At 37.2% G+C, this 24,771-nt stretch overlaps 2 protein-coding genes across 2 annotated transcripts in view; one reads left to right on the plus strand and one right to left on the minus strand.

Moving 5' to 3' along the window:
* LOC103509051 (transmembrane 9 superfamily member 3) lies at nucleotides 1-16,304 on the plus strand. The gene is made up of 9 exons (XM_026823493.1): nucleotides 1-4; nucleotides 455-525; nucleotides 766-895; nucleotides 1,388-1,632; nucleotides 5,447-5,783; nucleotides 7,323-7,539; nucleotides 7,838-7,984; nucleotides 8,327-8,410; nucleotides 15,980-16,304. The coding sequence occupies exons 1-9, from the start codon at nucleotides 1-3 to the stop codon at nucleotides 16,122-16,124; spliced, it is 1,380 nt and encodes a 459-aa protein (XP_026679294.1). The 3' UTR covers nucleotides 16,125-16,304.
* Nucleotides 16,305-18,991: 2,687 nt separating this feature from the next.
* Nucleotides 18,992-24,771, minus strand: part of LOC103509047 — a 6,698-nt gene continuing 918 nt past the window's right edge. Inside the window, exons 2-4 of the mRNA XM_026823494.1 lie at nucleotides 23,331-24,088; nucleotides 21,485-21,665; nucleotides 18,992-19,283 (exon numbers count right to left, since the gene is read on the minus strand). Coding sequence (XP_026679295.1) covers nucleotides 19,100-19,283; nucleotides 21,485-21,665; nucleotides 23,331-24,088 — 1,123 coding nt within the window. The 3' untranslated portion in view covers nucleotides 18,992-19,099. The remainder of the gene's footprint in view (nucleotides 19,284-21,484; nucleotides 21,666-23,330; nucleotides 24,089-24,771) is intronic.

Raw genomic sequence — 24,771 nt, forward strand, 5'->3', positions numbered from 1 at the left:
ATGAGTATGGTAAAGTTGCTGAAAAACATTAGCTGAAAAGAAGAAACATAATTAGATTAAAATGATCAGAGACAAATTTACAAAAGAAAGGTTAAGAACAAATGCATATTTTAGAATTAAGTAGGTACAAGATAGGATATATGAACTCAATCTCATTGGATCAATATGACCACTGTCCTAATAAGCAAAGACAGGATTGAATTGACATGTGTCCAGAATTATCAGGATAGAAAGAAAGTAATGAAGTGAATATATTTAAAGTTTCTTACATTTTTTGTGACATCCACAAAAATTAGGTAGCTTCACCTAGTTTTTAATTTAAATTTTTGGGTCAATGTCATAAGCCAAGCCTAGGAAACAAACCTTTTGACTAAAAGAATTACTTACCCTATCATTTTGTATGTTTCTATTCACATTTGACATAACAACTCACCATTTTGAATCCCTGTTTCAGACAATATTGCCAAGACCACTTACTGTGGCACAAGACTGGATGAAGAGAAACTCAAGGCTTTCATTTATGCCGTCAAAAACGATTTAAAGTTTCTTCAGTTAAAGCACCTAATGGAAAAAAAAAAGTTTCTTACAATTTTTGTGACATACACAAAAATTAAGTAGCTTCACCTAGTTTTTAATTTAAATTTTTGGGTGGATGTCAAAATCCAAGCCTAGGAAACAAACCTTTTGACTAAAAGAATTATTTACCCTATCATTTTGTATGTTTCTATTCACATTTGACATAACAACTCACCATTTTGAATCCCTTTTTCAGACAATATTGCTAAGACCACTTACTGTGGCACAAGACTGGATGAAGAGAAACTCAAGGCTTTCATTTATGCCGTCAAAAACCACTACTGGTACCAAATGTACATTGATGATTTGCCCATCTGGGGTGAGTTCAGCTCTTATATTAGAACCAAATTAAAGTAAATTGAAGTTTACAAGTTTGTTGAAAAAAAAAGTAAAATCAAACAACTCTATGCAGATTTTTTTTCAAATAGGTACTCCATGTTTAGTAGGTACCTGTTGGATGCTTGAAAAAAAAAAAAAAAGTCATCCTGGGTGTTTGTAGTATCTGAGTGTTACTTATATTAGCTTTGTGAGGACAGGGAGTAAATCAAAGTTTATAAGTTTGTTAAAAAAAGAAGGTAAAATTAAACAACTCTATGCAGATTTTTTTCAAAGGTACTCCATGTTTATTAGGTACCTGTTGGGTGCTTGAAAAAAAGTCATCCTGGGTGTTTGTAATATCTGAGTGTTATATTAGCTTTGTCAGGATAGGTCAGTCAGTAGCTGTGAGCAGTGGAAATGATATTGGATACCTATTTTATTTTATAGTAAATTTCTCCCTTAATCAATGAACTCTCCATTGTTCCTTCCAAAGGTATTGTTGGTGAAGTGGAAGAGCTGAGTGACCACACCAATTACTACCTGTGGACTCACAAGAAGTTCGACATTGGCTACAATGGAGACAGAATAGTTGATGTGAACCTCACATCGGAAAATAAAATCCTACTGGAGAACAATGCTCAGATCAAGTTCACCTATGAGGTCAATTGGCGGCCAAGCAATATCAAGTTTGAGCATAGGTTTGACAAGTACCTAGATCCAACGTTCTTCCAACATAGGGTAAGCTTTTCAGTGTCTTTTTCCTTTTTTTTTTACTTAAGTAGGGCTTGCCACTAGCACTTGTTCGGATTTTTTTCTGTTTTAATGGGGTTCTTATTATAATTTCTTGGGTTCAAGGGCACACAACTCCAGTGTCTTTTTCCTTTTTTTTTTCTTTTTACTTAAGTATACTTAGGGCTTGCCACTAGCACTTGTTCGGATTTTTTTCTGTTTTAATGGGGTTCTTATTATAATTTCTTGGGTTCAAGGGCACACAACTCTCAGTGTCTTTTTCCTTTTTTTTTATTTTTTTTTTTTTTTAAAGTATACTTTAGGGCTTGCAGCACTTGTTCGGATATTTTTCCGTTTTAATGGGGTTCTTATTATAATTTCTTGGGTTCAAGGGCACACAACTCAATGTTTACATTGACAGATTGACACAACTCATGCGTTGATATAATGATGACCTCTTATTACTTCATTGTATTACAGTAGTCTCTTCATCAGTGATTAAACTGATAACCACCTATAACAGTATGGGATTCAAAACTGAATAACTAAGATGTTGTAACCAGAGAAGGGAGAGAGAGTGAGAATGAATAAGGACCAAAGAAATCAGAAAATTGATGTGAGATAGAATTTGATAATCATCAAATTATCTGATAATCATCAAATTATCAAAGGGGGGGGAAAACTGAATTCTAAGATGTTGTAACCAAGAGGAGGGAGAGAGAGTGAGAATGAATAAGGACCAAAGAAATCAGAAAATTGATGTGAGATATAATTTGATAATCATCACTAAGATGTTGTAACTTGTAACCAAGAGGAGGGAGAGAGAGTGAGAATGAATAAGGACCAAAGAAATCAGAAAATTGATGTGAGATATAATTTGATAATCATCAAATTATCTGATAATCATCAAATTATCAAAGGGAGGTGAGGGGGGGGGGTTAAAAGTCAAAAAAGAATTCTTGCTTGTTTTATCAGGACACATAATTACCTTTGAATGCCTGAATCATTTTACTATTACCTAGAATTAAGGAGCATGGTAGTGCTCCACCCTGCCAAGTCAAAAAAGTTTGACAGTGTTACTGAGAAATATTTTAGAAGTTAGAATTATGACTGGCCAGTTTCACAAGATACAGCCCCTGATGAAACGTCCAATCCAGTTTTTTGAAACAGCGACGTTTCATATTTTTCTTATCAAAAAAAGTAAAAATGTCCAAGTGTACAAGGAATCTTCAAATGTGATAAGTACTTTCTGTGCGCCGATTTTTAGTTTCTCTGCCAATAAAGAAGCCCAGAACAGATTCAATGAAGTAATTCTCACATTTACAATGCTTGTGGAACTTGTGTGCTAACCCAAGTGATAGTACTCAAATAGAAACAGTGTATATTTCCAGTAGAAAATATGAGGATGAGGATCTGTCAGTTTTTGGCTTTTGTGTTTGCAGTAGCTGATGTCAGATGTGATGAACACAACCACAAGGTAATATAGACATGAGAGATCTGCAGAACTTGAGCTAAATATAGTGTGGGGCGGTGAGAATAGAGCATCAAGCAGGTAGAGGGAAGAAACAAATTCAAATCACATAGATGGGGGCACGGTTGGTCCAGTGGTAGGTAATATAGACATGAGAGATCTGCAGAAATTTGCTGGCTGTACCAAGTACGTATGCCTGGGTTTCCCTCTTCGTGTTGAAGTGATAGGTACCTAATAGATTTTGAAGAGATCTCTTATGCCAGGTCCACACTAGCATAATGTAACATGTAATGTAATCGCGAGCGTGGTACAGTACCATTTGCGTGTGTTCACCAAGTGCACCATTCTACAAGGTTATCATAGTGCTTGCTTCAATGTTCAGAAACCCATCCACACTTGTGTAACACGTCTGTATCAAACATTAAAGAAGATCACAGCAGCGTGAACGACCTACTGCCCGTAGAGTTGAAGCGCTTAAAAAAAAAAAAAAAAAAAAAAAAAAAAAAAAAAAAAAAAAAAAAAAAAACGACACAAAGGATTTTGGGGTTTAAAAAAAAAAAAAAAAAAAAAAAAAAACAAAAAAAAAAACAAAACAGAAAACTGACATCATGGATTTGAGGCAAGCGTTTGGCGAGCATTCACTTGAGTGCTTCTATCCCATCCACACTAGTCAATTTTTATACATGTAAGGCACTTGCGTTAACATGTTCATGTTACATTACATATGTGTGGATGACCCGGCATTACAGATACTAAACATCCATTTCCAGCATAGGTATCAGCAAATTCAGTACATTCCCTTCAGTTGTTTTTGTTCTTGTAGTCCCCTCACACATCAGCATCTTCAGATTCTTTGGTTTTGGTTCCAGGAACTTGGTAAAGACCTATCACCTTACCATCAGCAAAGACATTCCTACAATTTTCTTTGGTACTAATTCAGAAGCCATGACAATGAAAAATTGCTACAAAAGGAGCTGTCCAAATGAGCAGTGACCAGTGTTATTATAGGGTTGTGTTAAACTCTACAAGGAGCTTTTGTTAATTTCCCAGCAGCCCCAACAATGGAAAAAAATCTTTTGTGTTCCAACCACCCTACCTATAATAACACTGGTCTTCTGAAATTGTGAAATCTTTTTTTTTTTTTTTTTTTTTTCACCAAGTATGTGTGCCCGGGTTTCCCTCTTCATGTTGAAGTGATAGTGATAGGTACCTAATAGATCTTGAAGAGATCTCTTATGCCGGGTCCACACTAACATAATGTAACATGTTGTAATGTAATTGCAAGCATGGTACAGTACCATTTGTGGGCTCAGTGCTTGCGTGTGTTCACCAAGTGCTCCATTCTTCAAGGTTATCATAGTGCTCACTTCAATGTTCAGAAACCCGTCCACACTTGTGTAACACGTCTGTATCAAACATCAAACAAGATCACTAGAAAACCGACAACATCATAGATTCGAGGCAAGTGTGTGGTGAGCATTCACTTGAGTGCTTCTATCCCATCCACACTAGTCAATTTTTATACATGTAAGGCACTTGCGTTAACATGTTTATGCTACATTACATATGTGTGGACCCGGCATTACAGATAGGTACTAAACATCCATTTCCAGCGTAGGTATCAGCAAATTCAGTACATTTCCTTCAGTTGTTTTTGTTCTTGTAGTCCCCTCACACATCATCTTCAGATTCTTTGGTTTTGGTTCCAGGAACTTGGTAAAGACCTAGCACCTTACCATCAGCAAAGACATTCCTACAATTTTCTTTGGTACTAATTCAGAAGCCATGACAATGAAAAATTGCTACCAAAGGAGCTGTCCAAATGAGCAGTGACCAGTGTTATTATAGGGTTGGGTTAAACTCTACAAGGAGCTTTTGTTAATTTCACAGCAGCCCCAACAATGGAAAAAAAATCTTTTGTGTTCCAATTTTTAGTAAGGTTGGAGGGTAGCGTGCCTGTTTGGTGAGCGCTGGGTCTTAGGTTCGATTCCCGCTCTTGCCTAACTTTATGCTAACAAGATGAATTTCCTTCTCGGAATAGCTGGTTTTGTCATATTTTGCCCTCTTTCTCTGTTTGATTCCGGGACGATAAGACCTCCATAGTGTAACAGTTCCCTCTATCAAACCTCTTCCCTCTACCTCAGTACTTAGCACTGTGGGTTTTGAATCTGGAGGTTCATGGTTTGAGTGCAAGTCAAGTCATGAAATTTGTGTTATGCTCAACACAAGCAGTTATGCTCAACATATTTTTATTCTTTAAGATGAGTGTTTCACCGCCGTTTTTATATCGTAGCAATGAAACAACTGCTACATTAGACGCGTGGTCTCTTTCGTAGCATGCTCATCCCGTAGTATGCCTCTCATCGGATGTTCGATAACAGACACAATACTTCCCATTCCTTTTCAAAATTGCCTCTTCCCTCTACCTTATTACTTAGATTATTGTACTGTTCATTTCTTTCCTCCCTCAGGCGTGGTTCACTACTAAGCACGGCCATATTCGTGTACGCCCTGACCTCGCCTGTGAACGGGTATGCCGGTGGCGCCCTCTACTCTCGTCTGGGAGGCCGGGCCTGGATTCGACACTGCCTCCTGTCTGCGTGTCTAGTGCCGGTCCTGGTCTGCGCTACGGCACTGGTCGTCAACTTCATCGCCATGTATTACCATGCGAGTCGCGCCATACCCTTCGGTGAGTTTTACCATTCTTAGTAAATTTTAATGGCTAAGTCCACCACACAGGTATAGGACCGTATTAGGTCTTTGGTTTGTAATTTTGTATGTGAGCTGTAAGAAAAAAATATTTTGTTGTCAAGTTTGAGGCTTTGTCCAGTGGTAACGCGCTTGCTTGCCATGCAGAAGGTCCCGGGTTCGAATCCCACCATCTAATCAAACGCAGGTCTTATTTTACATTTTGTTGATAAATTAAGGACTAGTTATTAAAAGTGTGCAAAATTTCAGTAATAAACAAGGCAATTTAAGACTGAATCCAGCCAGCAGTACATGACTAATAGCTAATAGTCTATCATGAATCATGACATAATGAGATTAGTGAAAAAATGTCCTTTATAAACTCCATTCGTAAACGTAAAGCTAGATTTGTTAAAAATTAATATGTTATTGAAAATTTTTGGACTGCCCTTTTGTGCATATCGATGTGTTGAAGTTTAAAATAGACGTTCCGATCCAATGATCTTAATTTTACTCACAACCTCTTATTGACTGTCTATATAAGAATGAGGAAGATTTTTTATACCTAAGCATAATAAAATAATTTAAGAAAGTAGCGTTGTATCATAATTTAAGTTACTACTAAGTTCATAGAATTTAGACTAAGTACTTACAGTTCTATAAAAAAAAGCTCAACTAAAAGGTAATTACTCCAGTAGATGCATTTTTTTTTTCCTCCAACACAATTGCAACTTAAGTAACAAATGGTTATAAAAACAAGGAAAGGAAACATTTATTTATTTACTTCAACTCTCATTTTAATTGTTTTGTCTTCATAGAAATTGAGTACCATTCTTTCTTTTTCATTGTTGTGGCTTATTGATGTGACTTCTGAACAAACTTGTCTTTCTTTTTCATTGTTGTGGCTTATGAATAACCTTTTCTTCAACCACTTTCCAGTATGACACACATGATGAGGTGGTGTTGTGGATGAACACTGTTGGCCCTTATCACAACAGACAAGAGACATACTCGTATTTTAGCTTGCCATTCTGCTATGGAACCAAAAAAGAAATCAGTCACTACCCCATTCAAAGCGAAAGAATTAGGTACTGCCTCTCTTGGTAGAATTAAGGTGAAATCTTCCAATACTTGGCAAACTAATTTTATTTAAGAATCTTTAAATCCTTTTGTACCGAGAAGAAGAAGAAGAAGAAGAAGAAGAAGAAGAAGAAGAAGAAGAAGAAGGAGGAGGAGAGGAAGACTTTTCCTCCTCCTCCTCCCCCTCTTTTTCTTCTTCTTCTTCTTCTTCCTCTTCCTCCTACTCCTCTTCTGCCTTCCTTCTCTCTTCGATTTCGGGACGATAAGACCTTAGCGGTTACAGTTCCCTCTATCAAACCTTTTTTTTTTAATCACCCTTTTGTAGTTACTTTTTACTTCTTCGCCGTTTTGACTTCAGATTAGTACTTTCCACAATAATAATTACCCTTCATTCATAATTTTTACCCTATTGAATATTATTATGCTCTCTTAAGTATTAAATATGCCATACATTCACCAGGTACGATGGTTGCCGTGGCATGTATCTGTCTCTTCATCATTCTACCGTTAACCCTGGTGGGCGCAGTCCTGGGACGTAACCTGTCGGGTCAGCAGGATAACCCATGCAGGGTTAACGCGGTACCTCGTCCCATTCCGGAGAAGAAATGGTTTATGGAGCCGCTGGTCATTATTCTCCTCGGAGGAATTCTGCCGTTTGGATCCATCTTTATTGAAATGTAAGTGACAGTGCCTATTGAATACCTACAAAATTCTTTTTCTTCGCCTTTTTCTGTGTTCAGACGGGGTCGGCGTTTTTCGTCAGTCCTCTATCAGCCTAAGGGTGATCGCTTTTGGTCTGAAAATTTATTTTGGCTACAAATTTTACGAGTGGATGCCCTTCGCGCTTAACCTTTGCTAATTCTTTAGCAAGGGAAATTTCAGGCTGGTATACTCCCTAGGTAACGTCCTCCAGCGAGACTTTTGAAGTTATACAGTGATTTTTTTTTTTAAACTTATTTTGTCCATCACTATCAGGTACTTCATCTTCACCTCATTCTGGGCGTACAAGATCTACTACGTGTATGGATTCATGTTGCTTGTGTTCCTCATTCTGATGATAGTCACTGTATGCGTCACCATAGTTTGCACCTACTTCTTACTCAACGCTGAAGACTACAGATGGTAAGGAGTTTTGGATATTTACAGACATCGACTTCTACAGTCGACTGAAGTCGATTGACATTGACTGAAACCCATATTGGTGCGTCCACACTACAGTCGACCGAAGGAGATCGATAATTCGGTATAAAACTATGGAATGGAAGATAAATCACTTGGCGAGGTTAACGCCCGAGACGTTCTCTACCACCTAACCCTTGGAAGTTCATTATTACCTGGTGGAATTCTCAAATACACGATAGTATTCCATGTTTCGACAGGGATGGAACCCGCGCCCTCCTGTTTACTAGCCAAGCGCCTTGACCATTGCACCACCTATATTTTTTTATGTTTTAATTTTTTCAGGCAATGGACCAGTTTCCTGGCGGCATATTCCACCTCATTCTATGTGTACATGTACTCCTTCTACTATTTCTTCTTCAAAACCAAGTAAGTCCATAAAACCTTTCTTATTACTATTACTATCATAGACCTTTCTTATTACTATTATTTGATGTCTACTAACGAACACGGAAAGTAATGAGAAATGTAGGTAAAACTACTCAACTACTTAGGGGTTTTTTTTTTGAAGAGGTTTGACAGAGGGAACTGTAACTGCTATGGTCTTATCGTCCCGAACTCGAAGAGAGAAGGAAGACAGGATAGGAGAAAGCCAGTACCTCTCTGAAGTCGGCTAAGATCTTAAGCACTGTGAAGATGGCTAAAGTTTGCTAAAATCGTACTACTGTGAAGATGGCTATAATTTCACTGCTGTGAAGTTGTCTAAGATCTCATTCGTGCGAAGTTGGTCTAGAAAATTTTACCGTGATGTAAAGCTAGCCCTCTGCAATCTGGCGTAGGAAATATCTACGATGGAAGTAATACAAGTATGATCGTTTACATTAAGTCTGGAAATGTCTACTAAATACAATGCATATGATGTGTTGGTTCAACTGTTTTTCCCCCCTTGCTATAAATTTTAAACTAGAAGGAAACTTCTGAGGTGAGGTAAGGATAAAAGTCGTTCTAATGTCTTCGGCATTCTCTACCACCTAACCCTCGTAAAACTCCGTTATGTGCTTCAGTTCCTCAAATGATTCATGAAATTTGAATGTCTTGACTGGAATTGAACTCACGTCCTTCTGCTTACCAAGTGTGAGGGTTTTAATAATTAATAATGAATTTTAACATAATCCAATGCTGTAGTTTAAATTAAACTCCCATGTTCACGCTCTTCTGCTTACCAAGTGTGAGGGTTTTAATAATTAATAATGAATTTTAACATAATCCAATGCTGTAGTTTAAATTAAACTCCCATGTTTAGCCAAAGTTCGCGTACCAATGAACATTTTTCCTGTGAAAAATAACATGAGGGCTATAATTTCACTGCTGTGAAGTTGTCTAAGATCTCATTGGTGTGAAGTTGGTCTAGAAGATTTTACCGTGATGTGAAGCTAGCCCTCTGCAATCTGGCGTAGGAAATATCTACGATGGAAGTCATTTTATCACTGGAAGTAATAGCAGTATGATCGTTTACATTATAAATACAATGCATATGATGTATTGGTTCAACTGTTTTCCCCCCCTTGCTATAAATTTTAAACTAGAAGGAAACTTCTGAAGTGAGGTTAATGTCTGCGGCATTCTCTACCACCTAACCCTCGTATAACTCCGTTATGTGCTTCAGTTCCTCAAATGATTGATGAAAATTTTCATGAAATTTGAATGTCTTGACTGGAATTGAACTTCTGCTTACCAAGTGTGAGGGTTTTAATAATTAATAATGAATTTTAACACAATCCAATGCTGTAGTTTAAATTAAACTCCCATGTTTAGCCAAAGTTCGCGTACCAATGAACATTTTTCCTGTGAAAAATAACATGAGTTTGAGGAGAGTGTACTTAAGTAATTTCTCAACAAGTACCACACTTAGTGAGTACTTGAAATCCCTTGCTGAACAGGAGGATCAAAAAGTCCTGATGGAAATAAATAGATTGCCAAAAAAAGGTCTTTTTGATCTAACTGTAAAATTCTTTTCCCCCTTCTTCTGTGTCTGTCCTGAATTTCTTTTGTCTTTAGTTTCTCCCTCTTTTTTGCCACCTCTCGTTTTCAGGAAATAATCCCTTTTTCGCCCTTAAATATTTATATAAGGGAAAAAAGTTAAGGATAAAAGTCGTCATAGTCGAAGGATATAATTTTACAAAAAATCCCCCAAAACACACTTGAGCATTTACTATGAATCCGACCCTAATTTTAGTTTCAAAGCTTTTAATTTAAACATTCTTGTCCCGACTTATTTTTCCTCCTATAAATACTTATTTAGACTTCAGGTGTAAAGGGACTTTTCAATCTCATCCTGCCAGTATAAATGAGAAATATGCTATTATATCTATTTTGTGTACAGTCTTGTTTATTGTTTTACGCGCAATATTCAAAGAGCGTTTGAAATCGCAACGTTTTACGCACCGGTTGTTTCAAAGTATGGAAAAGTATTTACAATTCCATATTTCGATATGATTCGTCCAAATTCAAAATTCTGCTTTTCCATTGGCTATTACACTTTACCGGTTCAAGGCGCGTTTTCCTACTAGCAGATTTGCGTAAAACGTTTTACTCGTATCGTTTTGTTACGCTAACAAGAACACAAACACCGAATCAAGTCGCATTTTTTCTGTGTCATTAAATACGCTTGCGGAAAACAACCGTCCTGTTTTCGTATTATTTTTGGAGAAAAAAGCTGAGCGTATTGTATTCTACCTTACGCATCTCCTGCTAGTTTAGGAAAATCCGCCCGTTTTGGATTCAAAATAAACTCATAAACTCCAACAAACCGCATTTGAAATACTTATCGTCTCTCTAGTAGTCTAGAGCTATGTGTTCAGAACCAGAACCGATTGATGAAACGTTGATTTGTCGAACGCACTTTTTCTTTTCCTTCGATTTCTTGGTCTTTTTGATCTAACTGTAAAAATCTTTTCCCCCTTCTTCTGTGTCTGTCCTGAATTTCTTTTGTCTTTAGTTTCTCCCTCTTTTTTGCTACCTCTCGTTTTCAGGAAATAATCCCTTTTTCGCCTATAAATTTATATATAAGGGAAAAAAGTTAAGGATAAAAGTCGTCATAGTCGTGAGAGAAAGTCGAATGCATAAAAGGATATAATTTTACAAAAAATCCCCCAAAACACACTTGAGCATTTACTATGAATCCGACCCTAATTTTAGTTTTAAAACCTTTAGTTTAAACACTCTTGTTCCGACTTATTTTGCCTCCTATAAAAAATACTTATTTAGACTGCAGGTGTAAAGGGACTTTTCAGTCTCATCCTGCCAGTATAAATGAGAAATATGCTATGATATCTATTTTGTGTACAGTCTTGTTTATTGTTTTACGCGCAATATTCAAAGAGCGTTTGAAATCGCAACGTTTTACGCACCGGTTTAAGGCGCATTTTCGTACTAGCAAATATGCGTAAAACGTTTTACTCGTATCGTTTTGTTACGCAAGAACCTAAGCACCGAATTAAGCGGTATTTTTATTATTTTTTTATTATTATTATTTTTTGTGTAATAAAATACGCTTGCGGAAAATAACCGTCCTGTTTTCGTATTGTTTTTGGAGAAAAAAGCTGAGCGTATTGTATTCTACCTTACGCATCTCCTGCTAGTTTAGGAAAATCCGCCTGTTTTGGATTCAAAATAAACTTATAAACTCCAACAAACCACATTTGAATTACTTATCGTCTCTTTACAGTAGTCTAGAGCTATGTGTTCAGAACCAGAACCGATTGATGAAACGTTGATTTGTCGAACGCACTTTTTCTTTTCCTTCGATTTCTTGCTTTCCCCTATTGTGTTAGTCCAATGTGTATATTTTATATTTGTGATATAAATTTTCATCTTGAGTTCTAGAATTTTCTTATCGGGGTTAAATAATTAGTAATTTATTGTAAATTAATGGGTAGGTATATTATTTTTTACTTTTCTTACTAGTAAATTTTAATGGCTAAGTCCACCACATAGGTATAGGACCGTATTAGGTCTTTGGTTTGTAATTTTGTATGTGAGCTGTAAGAAAAAAATATTTTGTTGTCAAGTTTGAGGCTTTGTAATCAAACGGAGGTCTTATTTTACATTTTGTTGATAAATTAAGGACTAGTTATTAAAAGTGTGCAAAATTTGAGTAATAAACAAAGCAATTTAAGACTGAATCCAGCCAGCAGTACATGACTAATAGTCTATCATGACATAATGAGATTAGTGAAAAAATGTCTCTTATAAACTCCATTCGTAAACGTATAAAGCTAAATTTGTTAAAAATTAATATGTTATTGAAAGTTATTGGACTGCCCTTTTGTGCATATCGATGTGTTGAAGTTTAAAATAGACGTTCCGATCCAATGATCTTCATTTTACTCACAACTTCTTATTGACTGTCTATTTAAGGATGAGGAAGACTTTTTATACCTAAGCATAATAAAATAATTTAAGAAAGTAGCGTTGTATCATAATTTAAGTTACTACTAAGTTCATAGAATTTAGACTAGAAAAATAAAGTAATACATAATTATTATTAAAATAATGAATGTCTTTTGTTTTGAATTGGTTACTTCTTTGATGGCAACAAAGTAGGTACAATAAATTTGTAGTACAGGACCTACCAACCCACCTATATATGCCTGCTTGCTTATCTACTATCTAGGCATAAACTATAAAATTAACTAAATTAATCATGTAAAGTCAGGTTGTGCTCTTGTCTATAAATACAGTCTAGTTGGGTACCAAATAAACCAAATCTTAGTCTTACCTCTAAATCTCGATGGTCCAAATCCAAACTCCAGTCCATATTCATCTCTCCCTTCCATTTGGGAAAGTAATAAAATGAATTTAAATTCCCGCCAAGTCAAAAATCAATACATCGACATGTGCTGCCCGTTTTGTCTCTAGCGGATGTTTTCGCAACATTCAAAAGTGTAAACAAAAATTTTTGAAAAAGAAAAGCAGTCCGGGAAATCAAACAAAGCTTTTCTTACCCACCTATTTACCTGCTTGCTTATCTACTATCTAGGCATAAAACTAAGTATAAAATTAAGTAAATTAATCATATAAAGTCAGGTTGTTCTCTTGTCTATAAATACAGTCTAGTTGGGTACCAAATAAACCAAATTCTTACCTCTAAATCTCGATGGTCCAAATCCAAACTCCAGTCCATATTCATCTCTCCCTTCCATTTGGGAAAGTAATAAAATGAATTTGGAAAGCGAACTCTTTTTGAGCTTTTTCGAAAGTTTTCGAAATTTTTGGCTCTCTGCTCCAGGCTTATCTTTTCCTCATAAATTCATAGCCCTAGTGAGTTTTGGCACAGTTAGTATGTATTAGTATTCAGGACTTGAGGGGTGAGATTCCCAAATTCCCAATTTTTTATTCTTTTGAAATCAGGTGTGTCTGAGTGCACCTGTTTTTAGCAATTGCCATTTTAGTAATATGAAAAGGAAAATAAGATAAATAATTTAATAAAATGGCACAAAAGGTTTTTTTTTTCTAGCAAAGAATGGATAAAATCTGAATCTTTACATAGGTAAGTAGAGTGTGCAAATATTACTCTAGACTGCGAGGGGCCTTCCATATGAGATTTACTTAATGATAGACATTGCGAGAGACCTCTCTCTCTAACCAAATTTTAAGGATTATCAGCGAAAAGAAGGCTGAAGAAATGAGATTATAGTAAATCTTTCAATCTGATAAGATACGTAGGAGAGAGAGAGACCGTTTATGACCTGTGATTGACCTCTTGTACACCTGTGATTTGTATACAGGGTGTTCTAATGTCTTGTCATTTCTTGATGCCATGTGCAGCCTGTCTTTGACTGTGAATTGGTTTGATTCTTCTGTCTCCTCTCTGATATTCAATCTGTGTAAATTTTAGGGACTACAGTCAGTCCTGCCTCTTTTTAATTTAACATCTTGTTCCTTAAGAGAAAAACTATTTTTTACCACCTCCAAATCCTTTGTTTTTTTATATATATATAGAAAACGAAGGGACCTTTTGGACAAGCAAGCGCGTTACCACTAACCTTGCCCTATTTTTCTTCCCAGGTACGATGGTTGCTGTGGCATGTATCTGTCTCTTTATCATTCTACCGTTAACCCTGGTGGGCGCTGTACTTGGGCGTAACCTGTCGGGTCAACAGGACAACCCATGCAGGGTTAACGCGGTACCTCGTCCCATTCCGGAGAAGAAATGGTTTATGGAGCCGCTGGTCATTATTCTTCTCGGAGGAATCCTGCCGTTTGGATCCATCTTTATTGAAATGTAAGTGACAGTGCCTGTTGAATACCTACAAAATTCTTTTTCTTCGCCTTTTTCCGTGTTTAGACGGGGTCGGCGTTTTTCGTCATTCCTCTATCAGCCCCAGGGTGATCGCTTTTGGTCTGAAAATTTATTTTGGCTACAAATTTTTCGAGTGGATGCCCTTCGCGCTTAACCTTTGCTAATTCTTTAGCAAGGGAAATTTCAGGCTGGTATACTCCCTAGTTAACGTCCTCCAGCGAGACTTTTGGAAGTTATACAGTGATTTTTTTAAACTTATTTTGTCCCTCACTATCAGGTACTTCATCTTCACCTCATTCTGGGCGTACAAGATCTACTACGTGTATGGATTCATGTTGCTTGTGTTCCTCATTCTGATGATAGTCACTGTATGCGTCACCATAGTTTGCACCTACTTCTTACTCAACGCTGAAGACTACAGATGGTAAGGAGTTTTGGATATTTACAGACATCGACTTCTACAGTCGACTGAATTCGATTGACATTGACTGAAACCCATATTGGTGCGTCCACACTACAGTCGACCGAAGAAGATCGATAATTCGGTATAAACTATGGAATGGAAGATAAATCACTAGGCGAGGTTAACGCCCGAGACGTTCTCTACCACCTAACCCTTGGAAGTTCATTATTACCTGGTGGAATTCTCAAATACACGATAATATTCCACGTCTCGACAGGGATGGAACTCGCGCCCTCCTGTTTACTAGCCAAGCGCCTTGACCTTTGCACCACCTATTTTTATTATTATGTTTTAATTTTTTCAGGCAATGGACCAGTTTCCTGGCGGCATATTCCACCTCATTCTATGTGTACATGTACTCCTTCTACTATTTCTTCTTCAAAACCAAGTAAGTCCATAAAACCTTTCTTATTACTATTACTATCATAGACCTTTCTTATTACTATTATTTGATGTCTACTAACGAACACGGAAAGTAATGAGAAATGTAGGTAAAACTACTCAACTACTTAGGGGTTTTTTTTTTGAAGAGGTTTGACAGAGGGAACTGTAACTGCTATGGTCTTATCGTCCCGAACTCGAAGAGAGAAGGAAGACAGGATAGGAGAAAGCCAGCCGCTCCGAGAACGAACATTATCCCATCAGGATAAAATCCGCCCCGGGCGGGAATCGAACCCGCGGCCTAGCGCTTACAAGGCAGACGCACTACCAACTAAGCTAACTAGGCTGGCAGCTCTTTGACTTTAAAACCTCACCTAAGTCAGCACAACTGTTCCATTGATTTTCAGTCATGGCTAGGAGAAGTGACCACTTCGAATAACAAGGAGTTCACCATCCTCAACCTGGAGCAAGTTCTGGATCCCAGTCGACCTATGACAACTCGGATAATGGTCCGATTTGAACCGAATGGAGGCAGTCCCAAGGTGAAGACCATCTGGCTAAACGGAAAACAGATATGCCCAGCCGAAACTCCGAGTAAGGGGTTTGTACAAAATTATTGCGAGGGGCCATTGTTGGAGCTAGCTCTGGGCACGGTAAGACTCAGTTCTGCAAATGCTCTTGTGATTCAATTCTTTTATGTCGCTTCTAGGATTCGAACCACAGTCTCCTCGGTCCTCCTTCTGTCTTCAATTTCGTGACGGTAAGACCACAGCAGTTACAGTTCCCTGTATCAAATCTCTTCGATAAAAAAAAATTCCTTGTATTAACTTTTTTTTCTCTGCTTTCACAGAATGTACGGGCTATTCCAGACCACATTCTACTTTGGCTACATGGCCCTATTCTCTCTGGGTCTGGGCATTATGTGTGGCACTGTCGGCTATGTGGGCACCTCCCTCTTCGTGAGGAAAATCTACGCCACTGTCAAGATTGATTAGGGAGATGTTGCTGTGAAGCTGGCTAAAATTTTAATACTGTGAAGATGGCTAAGATTTTACTGTTGTGAAGTTGGCTATGATCTTACTGCTGTGAAGTTGGTTACTTACTTACTTTCCGTGTCCGGAAAAACCAATGTCAACGTCAAATGTTGTGCCAGTGTGTTGCAGTCTTGATTGCGGTTAATGTGAAGTTGGTTAAGATTTGCTGAAGAAATACCAAAGGTTGAGTGCAAAGGGAATCCATTTGTGAAATTTTGCAGCCAAAACCAAATGTCAGCCCAACACAGTCACCCTAGTTAGGGCTGATTGGGAGGCTCATGAAAAATATCAACCATTTCTGTATATGGGAAAAGGTGAAGAAATAGAAGATATTCCAAGGTTCAAACAAACATAAGCTTTACCCAATTTTTATGGCTGTTTGCCCCGTACAGGTCTACACCTTAGCCTCTAGAGTGGCCAATTTGTGTATGGAAAAACAAACGAGAGTCATTACTATTTGGGATTTCCATGTTCAACTGTTAGATATCTCTTGCAAATAATAGATAACTTATTTATCATGTAGGTACATGTTTCTTAATTATTTATTTGTTGCACTGAACTGTTACAGAAAATTGACCCAAAGAATGTTCTTTGTGTCAGACCAATTATTTTGCTCGGTAAAATGTCAGTGAACAATTAAATGGACATGGCTGTAGTAGTAAGTGAACAACTGAACACTCGGTTTTGTTGTTTTTCTGGTTGTAAAAAAAAAGGAATCTTAAACATGTTCAATACTTGATGACTGTTGAGGTAGGACAAGTACTCCCTTCATTTCATCAGTTTCATATAGCACTGCTTTATTGGGTATAATTATACATAATTAAGTTGGGAAGTTGGTGCTTATGACAAGTTGTAATGTCATAAATTGGAGAGGAAAAAAAAAGTTTGAGTAGGTAGGTACATAACCAAGTTCATTTACCTATGTATAAGTAGGTAGGTACCTAAATACCTACTTACATAGGACACATAGAGAAGAAATCAAAAGAAGATAAATCACCAGATAAATTTGTAGAAACAAAAAAGTGTGAAAGACTGGAAGCCAACATAGTATTTCATCTAATGGCAAAATAATTAATATGATTTGTCATGTTCTATTGGGGACTTGTAGTGTTTTGAGATGGTTATCTGACATAATATGTCTGTGTCAGAAGCATATATCATGGATACACATGAATAGTATGATGTAAAACAAACACTCATATCTTTAAACCTAATGTGTGTATGTAAAATAGTAAATGCACTGTTTTATACAGGGTTCCCCACTTTTGTTTGACCACCAAAAAGTTGTTAGGTAACAAAATGTAAGGTACCAAGGTGCTATTTAAATGTAGGTACCTTATATATTTTAAGTGTACATATCTACCTATACGTTCATACCTAAGTAGTCTAAATACTCTACTCTTAATGAAGGGCATCCACTAAATAGGGCTACTTATGTTTGGCCATATTTAGGGTCAAAAATGGTAAGTAAAAATTTAGCTTATGGGGAAAAAACTGTTGAAATCTTCAGTCAAAAGTTTTCAGAATCAAAAGATTTACCATCAAAATGTACCTACATGTCACAATGGTCTTTTCATACTTACTTATAATGTCTTATTGCTTATGGGCCACCCTGTATATTTTTTTGTGTAGAGATGGTGAGTAAAGACAAGTAGCTCTTTTACATAAACACGTGCCATGTACTACACACAGTACATAAATGTACATAACAGTACATAATGCATTTATGTATTGTAAATGTAGATGTACATCTATATATAAATAAAATTGTAGATTTGTCTGTACATTGCTTGGAATCGTGAAATTTTTAGTTATTCTTACTCCTTATGCATCCACTTTCTTATTACTATTACTATCATAGACCTTTCTTATTACTATTATTTGATGTCTACTAACGAACACGGAAAGTAATGAAAAATTTAGGTAAAACTCCTCAACTACTTAGGATTTGTACAAAATTGTTGCGAGGGGCCATTGTTGGAGCTAGCCCTGGGCACGGTAAGACTCAGTTCTGCAAATGCTCTTGTGATTCAATTATTTTATGTCGCTTCTAGGATTCGAACCACAGTCTCCTCGGTCTTCCTTCTGTCTTCAATTTCGTGACGGTAAGACCTCAGCAGTTACAGTTCCCTGTATCAAATCTCTTCGATAAAAAAATTCCTTGTATTAACTTTTTTTTTTCTCTGCTTTCACAGAATGTACGGGCTATTCCAGACCACATTCTACTTTGGCTACATGGCCCTATTCTCTCTGGGTCTGGGCATTATGTGTGGCACTGTGGGCTATGTGGGCACCTCCCTCTTCGTGAGGAAAATCTACGCCACCGTCAAGATTGATTAGGGAGATATTGCTGTGAAGCTGGCTAAAATTTTAATACTGTGAAGATGGCTAAGATTTTACTGTTGTGAAGTTGGCCATGATCTTACTTACTACTGTGAAGTTGGTTACTTACTTACATTCCGTGTCCGGAAAAACCAATGTCAACGTCAAATGTTGTGCCAGTGCCAGTGTGTTGCAGTCTTAATTGCGGTTAATGTGAAGTTGGTTAAGATTTCACTACCGTAATTTAACCTCTCTGAAGTCGGCTAAGATCTTAAACACTGTGAAGATGGCTAAAGTTTGCTAAAATCGTACTACTGTGAAGATGGCTATAATTTTACTGCTGTGAGGTTGTCTAAGATCTCATTGGTGTGAAGTTGTCTAAGATCTCATTGGTGTGAAGTTGGTCTAGAAGATTTTACCGTGATGTGAAGCTAGCCCTCTGCAATCTGGCGTAGGTAGGTTTCGCGTAGGTTCAACTTTCACACTGTTTGACTCACTGTTCAACATTCACACTGGACTCATGGTGGATTTCACAAGGCAACCTTCACACTTTTTGATTCACTGTTCAACCTTCACACTGTTTGACTCACTGTTCAACCTTCACACTGCGGATTTCACAAGGCGACCTTCACACTAGGTTGCCCCGTAGTCCAATTGACAGGACATTGAGTATCTGTACTGTCCACCAATTGGAATGCCTCCACTTGACGGAGGATCTCCTTCAGGTTTCGACCTACCTGGATGTCAGATACGTTCATGGAACGCAGGTACCCGCGCTTGTCGATGATGTAGTACGCCCTGCAATGGAGAGAACAAGGGTTCGAAATCAGGAAGGTCATTAAATAATAACTTATTTATGGAGCTAAAAGCGTATTCGAATTTTTTGTACAAATCAATTTTATTATTATAATTACTAAGAGCCTCCTTGACTAATTATATCAATTCTGTAATGTTTTCTTTTATAGGATTGTTGTGAGACCAAAGCCTAACCCGGGCTTTAGTGTCATTTGATAGGATAGATTTGTGAAGCTTAGCACACCCATGGGATTTTTGGTCCCTACACCTATGCTTCTAGGTGTGCTTTTTGTGTTTGGTGCTAAGCTGTTAACTATTTTGATAAGCTAAGGTAAGTAAAGCCCTGATGTCAAACATAGAAATTGTGATCAACTGGATAAGGAAGATGAGGAGAAAGCAAACCTTCAAGTCTGAGCTCAGTCAGACGAATAGAATCGATATCAACAGAATGATCAAAGTCCACAGCACTTGATCTCAGAGATTTCAAACTTTGCTTATGAGACTTGGGTGTTTCATCATAGTAATATTCCTCAATCATGGGTTCATTGTCCTTGATCTCTGTTCCATCAGGTCTACTCAAGATGTAACTGACATGTTGTTTTGGTTTATGATCTTTTTCTTCCTCAGGTTCATTTTCAGGTTCCGAGTCTTCTTCAGTGTTCAGAATGTTTTTCAAATGACCCTCTGAACGACTATGAAATTTGAGCTCACTTATGTTGGCATTAATTCTGACCTGACACAGTGTACAGCAGGCTTCTTTATCATTGCCTTCAACACGAGCTATCCAATGCTTGAAGTTCCTGTGTTTTTCCCATTCTTTTTTGAATTTGAACTCAACAACTGGTGATCCTGACTGAGCAGCTATCTCATTCTTAACGTGTTTTGATGAGACCAAGTGTCTCTTCAATACAGTAAACTCTGCTTTCATAATATTGCTGCATAGTATACACTGGGCACTTAATTCATCAGATTCAACAGGTTTTACCCAGTTTGCAAAGTCTGGAACACTTTCCCATGCTTTCCTATACTTTTGGGTTCTACGTTTGGATTTGGTCCTTACTTCTTCAGTATCATCCAAGTATTCACCTTTGATTTTTATTGGCTTGGTAATGTCTAGGAATTTGGTCAGTGTGTATTGTTCTTCCATGCTACAAACAACAAATCAAACATTATACATAGAACACTCTACCTACTCTCTGTGATAATGTACATTATCTTACACTGAATTCTGTCTAGCTCAAAAGTTTAGTAACTTCATAATTAATAAGGATCTTGCAAATTATATTATGATACATTATTAAAAATATATTCACAAATTTATTTGCCATTATCTATACCCAGAATGTTTTGAGCTTGACAAAACACAAGTGCAGTTCAAATTTGAGCAAAGAACATGAGTATGGTAAAGTTGCTTTTCATAATTAATAAGGATCTTGCAAATTATATTATGGTACATTATGAAAAATATATTCACAAATTTATTTGTCATTATCTATACCCAGAATGTTTTGAGCTTGACAAAACACAAGTGCAGTTCAAATTTGAGCAAAGAACATGAGTATGGTAAAGTTGCTGAAAAACATTAGCTGAAAAGAAGAAACATAATTAGATTAAAATGACCAGAGACAAATTTACAAAAGAAAGGTTAAGAACAAATGCATATTTTAGAATTAAGTAGGTACAAGATAGGATATATGAACTCAATCAACATGATAAGAAACACTTTCCCACATAGTAGTACTACTGAAGATGGAACTATGTATTTCGAATTTTTCTTTTACACTGGTAATGCCGCCACTGCTCGCCACTGATTAACGACTGTCCTTACAAGGCCGAGGCTGAATTTACCTCGTTTTTCAAACAATGAGTCGAAAAAACTTCCATACTCCCGGGAATCGAACCCTGAAACTAATACAGTGATGAGAGGATGAAGAGATGTCATAAACAACAAAGTTAAGCAGAGGAGGATTGTTGTGAGACCAAAGCCTAACCCGGGCTTTAGTGTCATTTGATAGGATAGATTTGTGAAGCTTACCACACCCATGGGACTTTTGGTCCCAAAACCTATGCTTCTAGGTGTGCTTTTTGTGTTTGGTGCTAAGCTGTTAACTATTTTGATAAGCTAAGGTAAGTAAAGCCCTGATGTCAAATAAATTTGTGATTTGCCTTGAGAGAACAGAATAAATCAACATCACTTCACATACCTCAGCGAATGTCCAGCAGATGATAGATAGCAGCCATAGGTTTTACTGATAGCATGTGTAGAATCTGATAGGAGAGGTACAATTTTGCTCGGGTCAATGGCTGATCGGTTGGATGAGGTTGCGGTGAGGGTTTTAGTCCATGCTAGATGAGCAAGATGGGAGTCTACGGAACAGGCACAAAAGATTTAGGAGTACTCACAAGAGGATTGCCTCAACTCTCATTACAGAAAAACAAACAACTCTGACCATTAAAAAAGGGGAAAAAGTGTTTCATCAGAAGGAATATACATCGTGGGAAAGTGTTTCAAATGGATTAAATATTAAGTACAATTAAATACTTGTACTTCTACTTTGGTTATTTACTGAGTATTATTCAGTTGTACCTAAATGAGATGTTACAAGATCTGTAGTCACTACCATGAAACTCTCGGAGAGGCATTGCAAGGTGTCGAGTTGGAGTTCAGTGGTATTGACATTGATTTTAAAGGTGAGTTGAAATAGAGTGTCTCATCTACTTATATTTAAGTATCAAGCCTTTTTTTTTTTTTTTTTTTTTTTTTTTTTTTTTCCATTAAAAAGGGGGAAAAAGTGTTTCATCAGAAGGAATATACATCGTGGGAAAGTGTTTCAAATGGATTGTTTAAGTACAATTAAATACTTGTACTTCTACTTTGGTTATTTACTGAGTATTATTCAGTTGTACCTAAATGAGATGTTACAAGATCTGTAAAAAGAAGCTCTGATCATTTTTATCTCCCTTAAAATCACAATTTCATCAAAACAAAACAACATCGACAGTGGAGGGATTGAATCAAAAAATAATTACTGAAGCAAATAACTTTAAAGTAACTACTTAAGTACTAAGTACCATTCTTTCTTTTTCATTGTTGTGGCTTATTGATGTGACTTCTGCACAAGTACCAGTCTTTCTTTTTCATTGTTGTGGCTTATGACTTATGAATAATAACCTTTTCTTCAACCACTTTCCAGTATGACACACATGATGAGGTGGTGTTGTGGATGAACACCGTTGGCCCTTATCACAACAGACAAGAGACATACTCGTATTTTAGCTTGCCATTCTGCTACGGAACCAAAAAAGAAATCAGTCACTACCGAGTACTGTTTAGAATGTTACAAGATGGTCATTGTTTACTGGTTTGAAAGAGGGAACTGTGACTGGTAAGGTCTTATCGTCCCAATATAGAAGAGAAGGAAGACAGGATAGGAGAAAGCCAGCCGTTCTAAAAACCAACCTTATCCCTTCAGATTAAATTCTGTCCTGGGCGGAATCGAACCCACACAAGTACTGTTTAGAATGTTACAAGATGGTCATTGTTTACTGGTTTGAAAGAGGGAACTGTAACTGGTAAGGTCTTATCGTCCCAAAATAGAAGAGAAGAAAGACAGGATAGGAGAAAGCCAGCCGTTCTAAAAACCAACCTTATCCCTTCAGATTAAATTCTGTCCTGGGCGGAATCGAACCCACACCACGGCCTAGCGCTTACAAGGCAGACGCGCTACCAACCAAGCAAACTAGAATAACTGTTAGGTAGCTAACTATTTAGAATGTCACAAGAGTCTTTGTTTACCGTTTGATAAGGAATGTCACTGTACAATAGAAGGTTTTTAGTGAAGGGACAACGAGCTACCCAAATAATTTCATTAACCTCCACCCAGCCCGACTGGGGCCGGGAAAATTCAGCAGTATGCAATTGTCCAGATGGTCAATGACCCATCCGGTTACCAACCAGATCAGTGGCGTAGCGTGTATGTATGGCGGCCATACAACTCAAAAGTTCACTCTAATGCCCATAAAAACTATGTATATGATTAGAACTGATACCTTCTATTGTATATTCACTGTCACCCATTGTCATATCTCCATGGTCTTCATATGCATCCATGGCATCTGGAATGCTTGTCTCTAGTCCCGAGGTACTCATACTATTTTTGTGTTTCTTCTGAGTTCGGTGTTTGCCCAGATCAGTTTTGGTAGCTAGAAGTACTTGGTTGCAGGCTTTACAAAATGCTTTATAAGGTGAGTCTGGATGAGGTGATAGCCAGTCTTTGTACAATGGATCTTCTAGCCACTCTTCATCAAAAGTCTGCATGTCTGAACTTACATCATTACTGTTATCATTAGAATCATTGGAATTAGCATCAGATTTCAACCAACCCGTTGATGCTTGAAGAAATTGCTGATGTTTCTTTGAGGCACCATGCTTCAACAGTTCACTTTTTCCCGCCAAGAGAACTTTATTACAAACTTTACAAATGGCTTTTGTATTTGAAGAGGGGTGCCTTTCCAACCATCTTTTAAACATACTACAAGAGAGCCATGTATCTGTGAAGTGTTTCTGATTCCTTTTACCCTGATAATCAGCATCTCGTTCTTTTTTAATTTTTGTGCGTACTGATCTCCCTCTTTGTTTAGATCTGAGTCCTGCTTTTAACTGTAAGAACTCATTCATTTCAACTTGATTTTCCTCGTGACCTTGAGCCTCTTCTAGCTCATCAATCTGCTCTTGAGGTACATGGTGTACTATGTACATTGTATTACGTAGAGTAGACTCTCCACTATCCAAATTGATCAGGGTACCTCTGTAGAAATGATAAGCATTTCAATTACAACTAAGCTATTTTTCATATTTACCACTTTGAGGGGATGCTTTTGTCCCAGATAAGGGTATTTGTGCAGAAGTCACATCTGTGGAAAAAAAGCTCCTTTTTGTATTTAACCTAACCCTATAATAACACTAATCACTGCTCAAATTGTGAAAACTCCTTCTTGCGTTAAACCTAACCCTATAATAACCAGGGTCACTGCTTGTTTGTGCCAGTTCCTTTGGTAGCAATATTGTCTGTGGAAAAAAAAGCTCCTTTTTGAATTCCTAACCCTATAATAACACTAATCACTGCTCTAATTGTGAAAACTCCTTCTTGCGTTAAACCTAACCCTTCAATAACCAGGGTGACCAGGGTCACTGCTTGTTTGTGCCAGTTCCTTTGGTAGCAATATTCCACAAACATGACTTCTGCACAAGTACCCAGATAAGCAACTGAAATCCTGATTTTTCTCTTTGAATGCCTGAATCATTTTACTATTACCTAGAATTAAGGAGCATGGTAGTGCTCCACCCTGTCAAGTCAAAACAGTTTGACAGCGTTACTGAGAAATATTTTAGAAGTTAGAATTATGACTGGCCAGTTTCACAAGATACAGCCCCTGATGAAACGTCCAATCCAGTTTTTTTTTTTTTTTTTTTTCAAAATTTTTTTTTTCT

The sequence above is a fragment of the Diaphorina citri genome, unplaced genomic scaffold, assembly GCF_000475195.1.
Source record: "Diaphorina citri unplaced genomic scaffold, Diaci psyllid genome assembly version 1.1 scaffold461, whole genome shotgun sequence".
Classification (NCBI taxonomy): Eukaryota; Metazoa; Arthropoda; class Insecta; order Hemiptera; family Psyllidae; genus Diaphorina; species Diaphorina citri.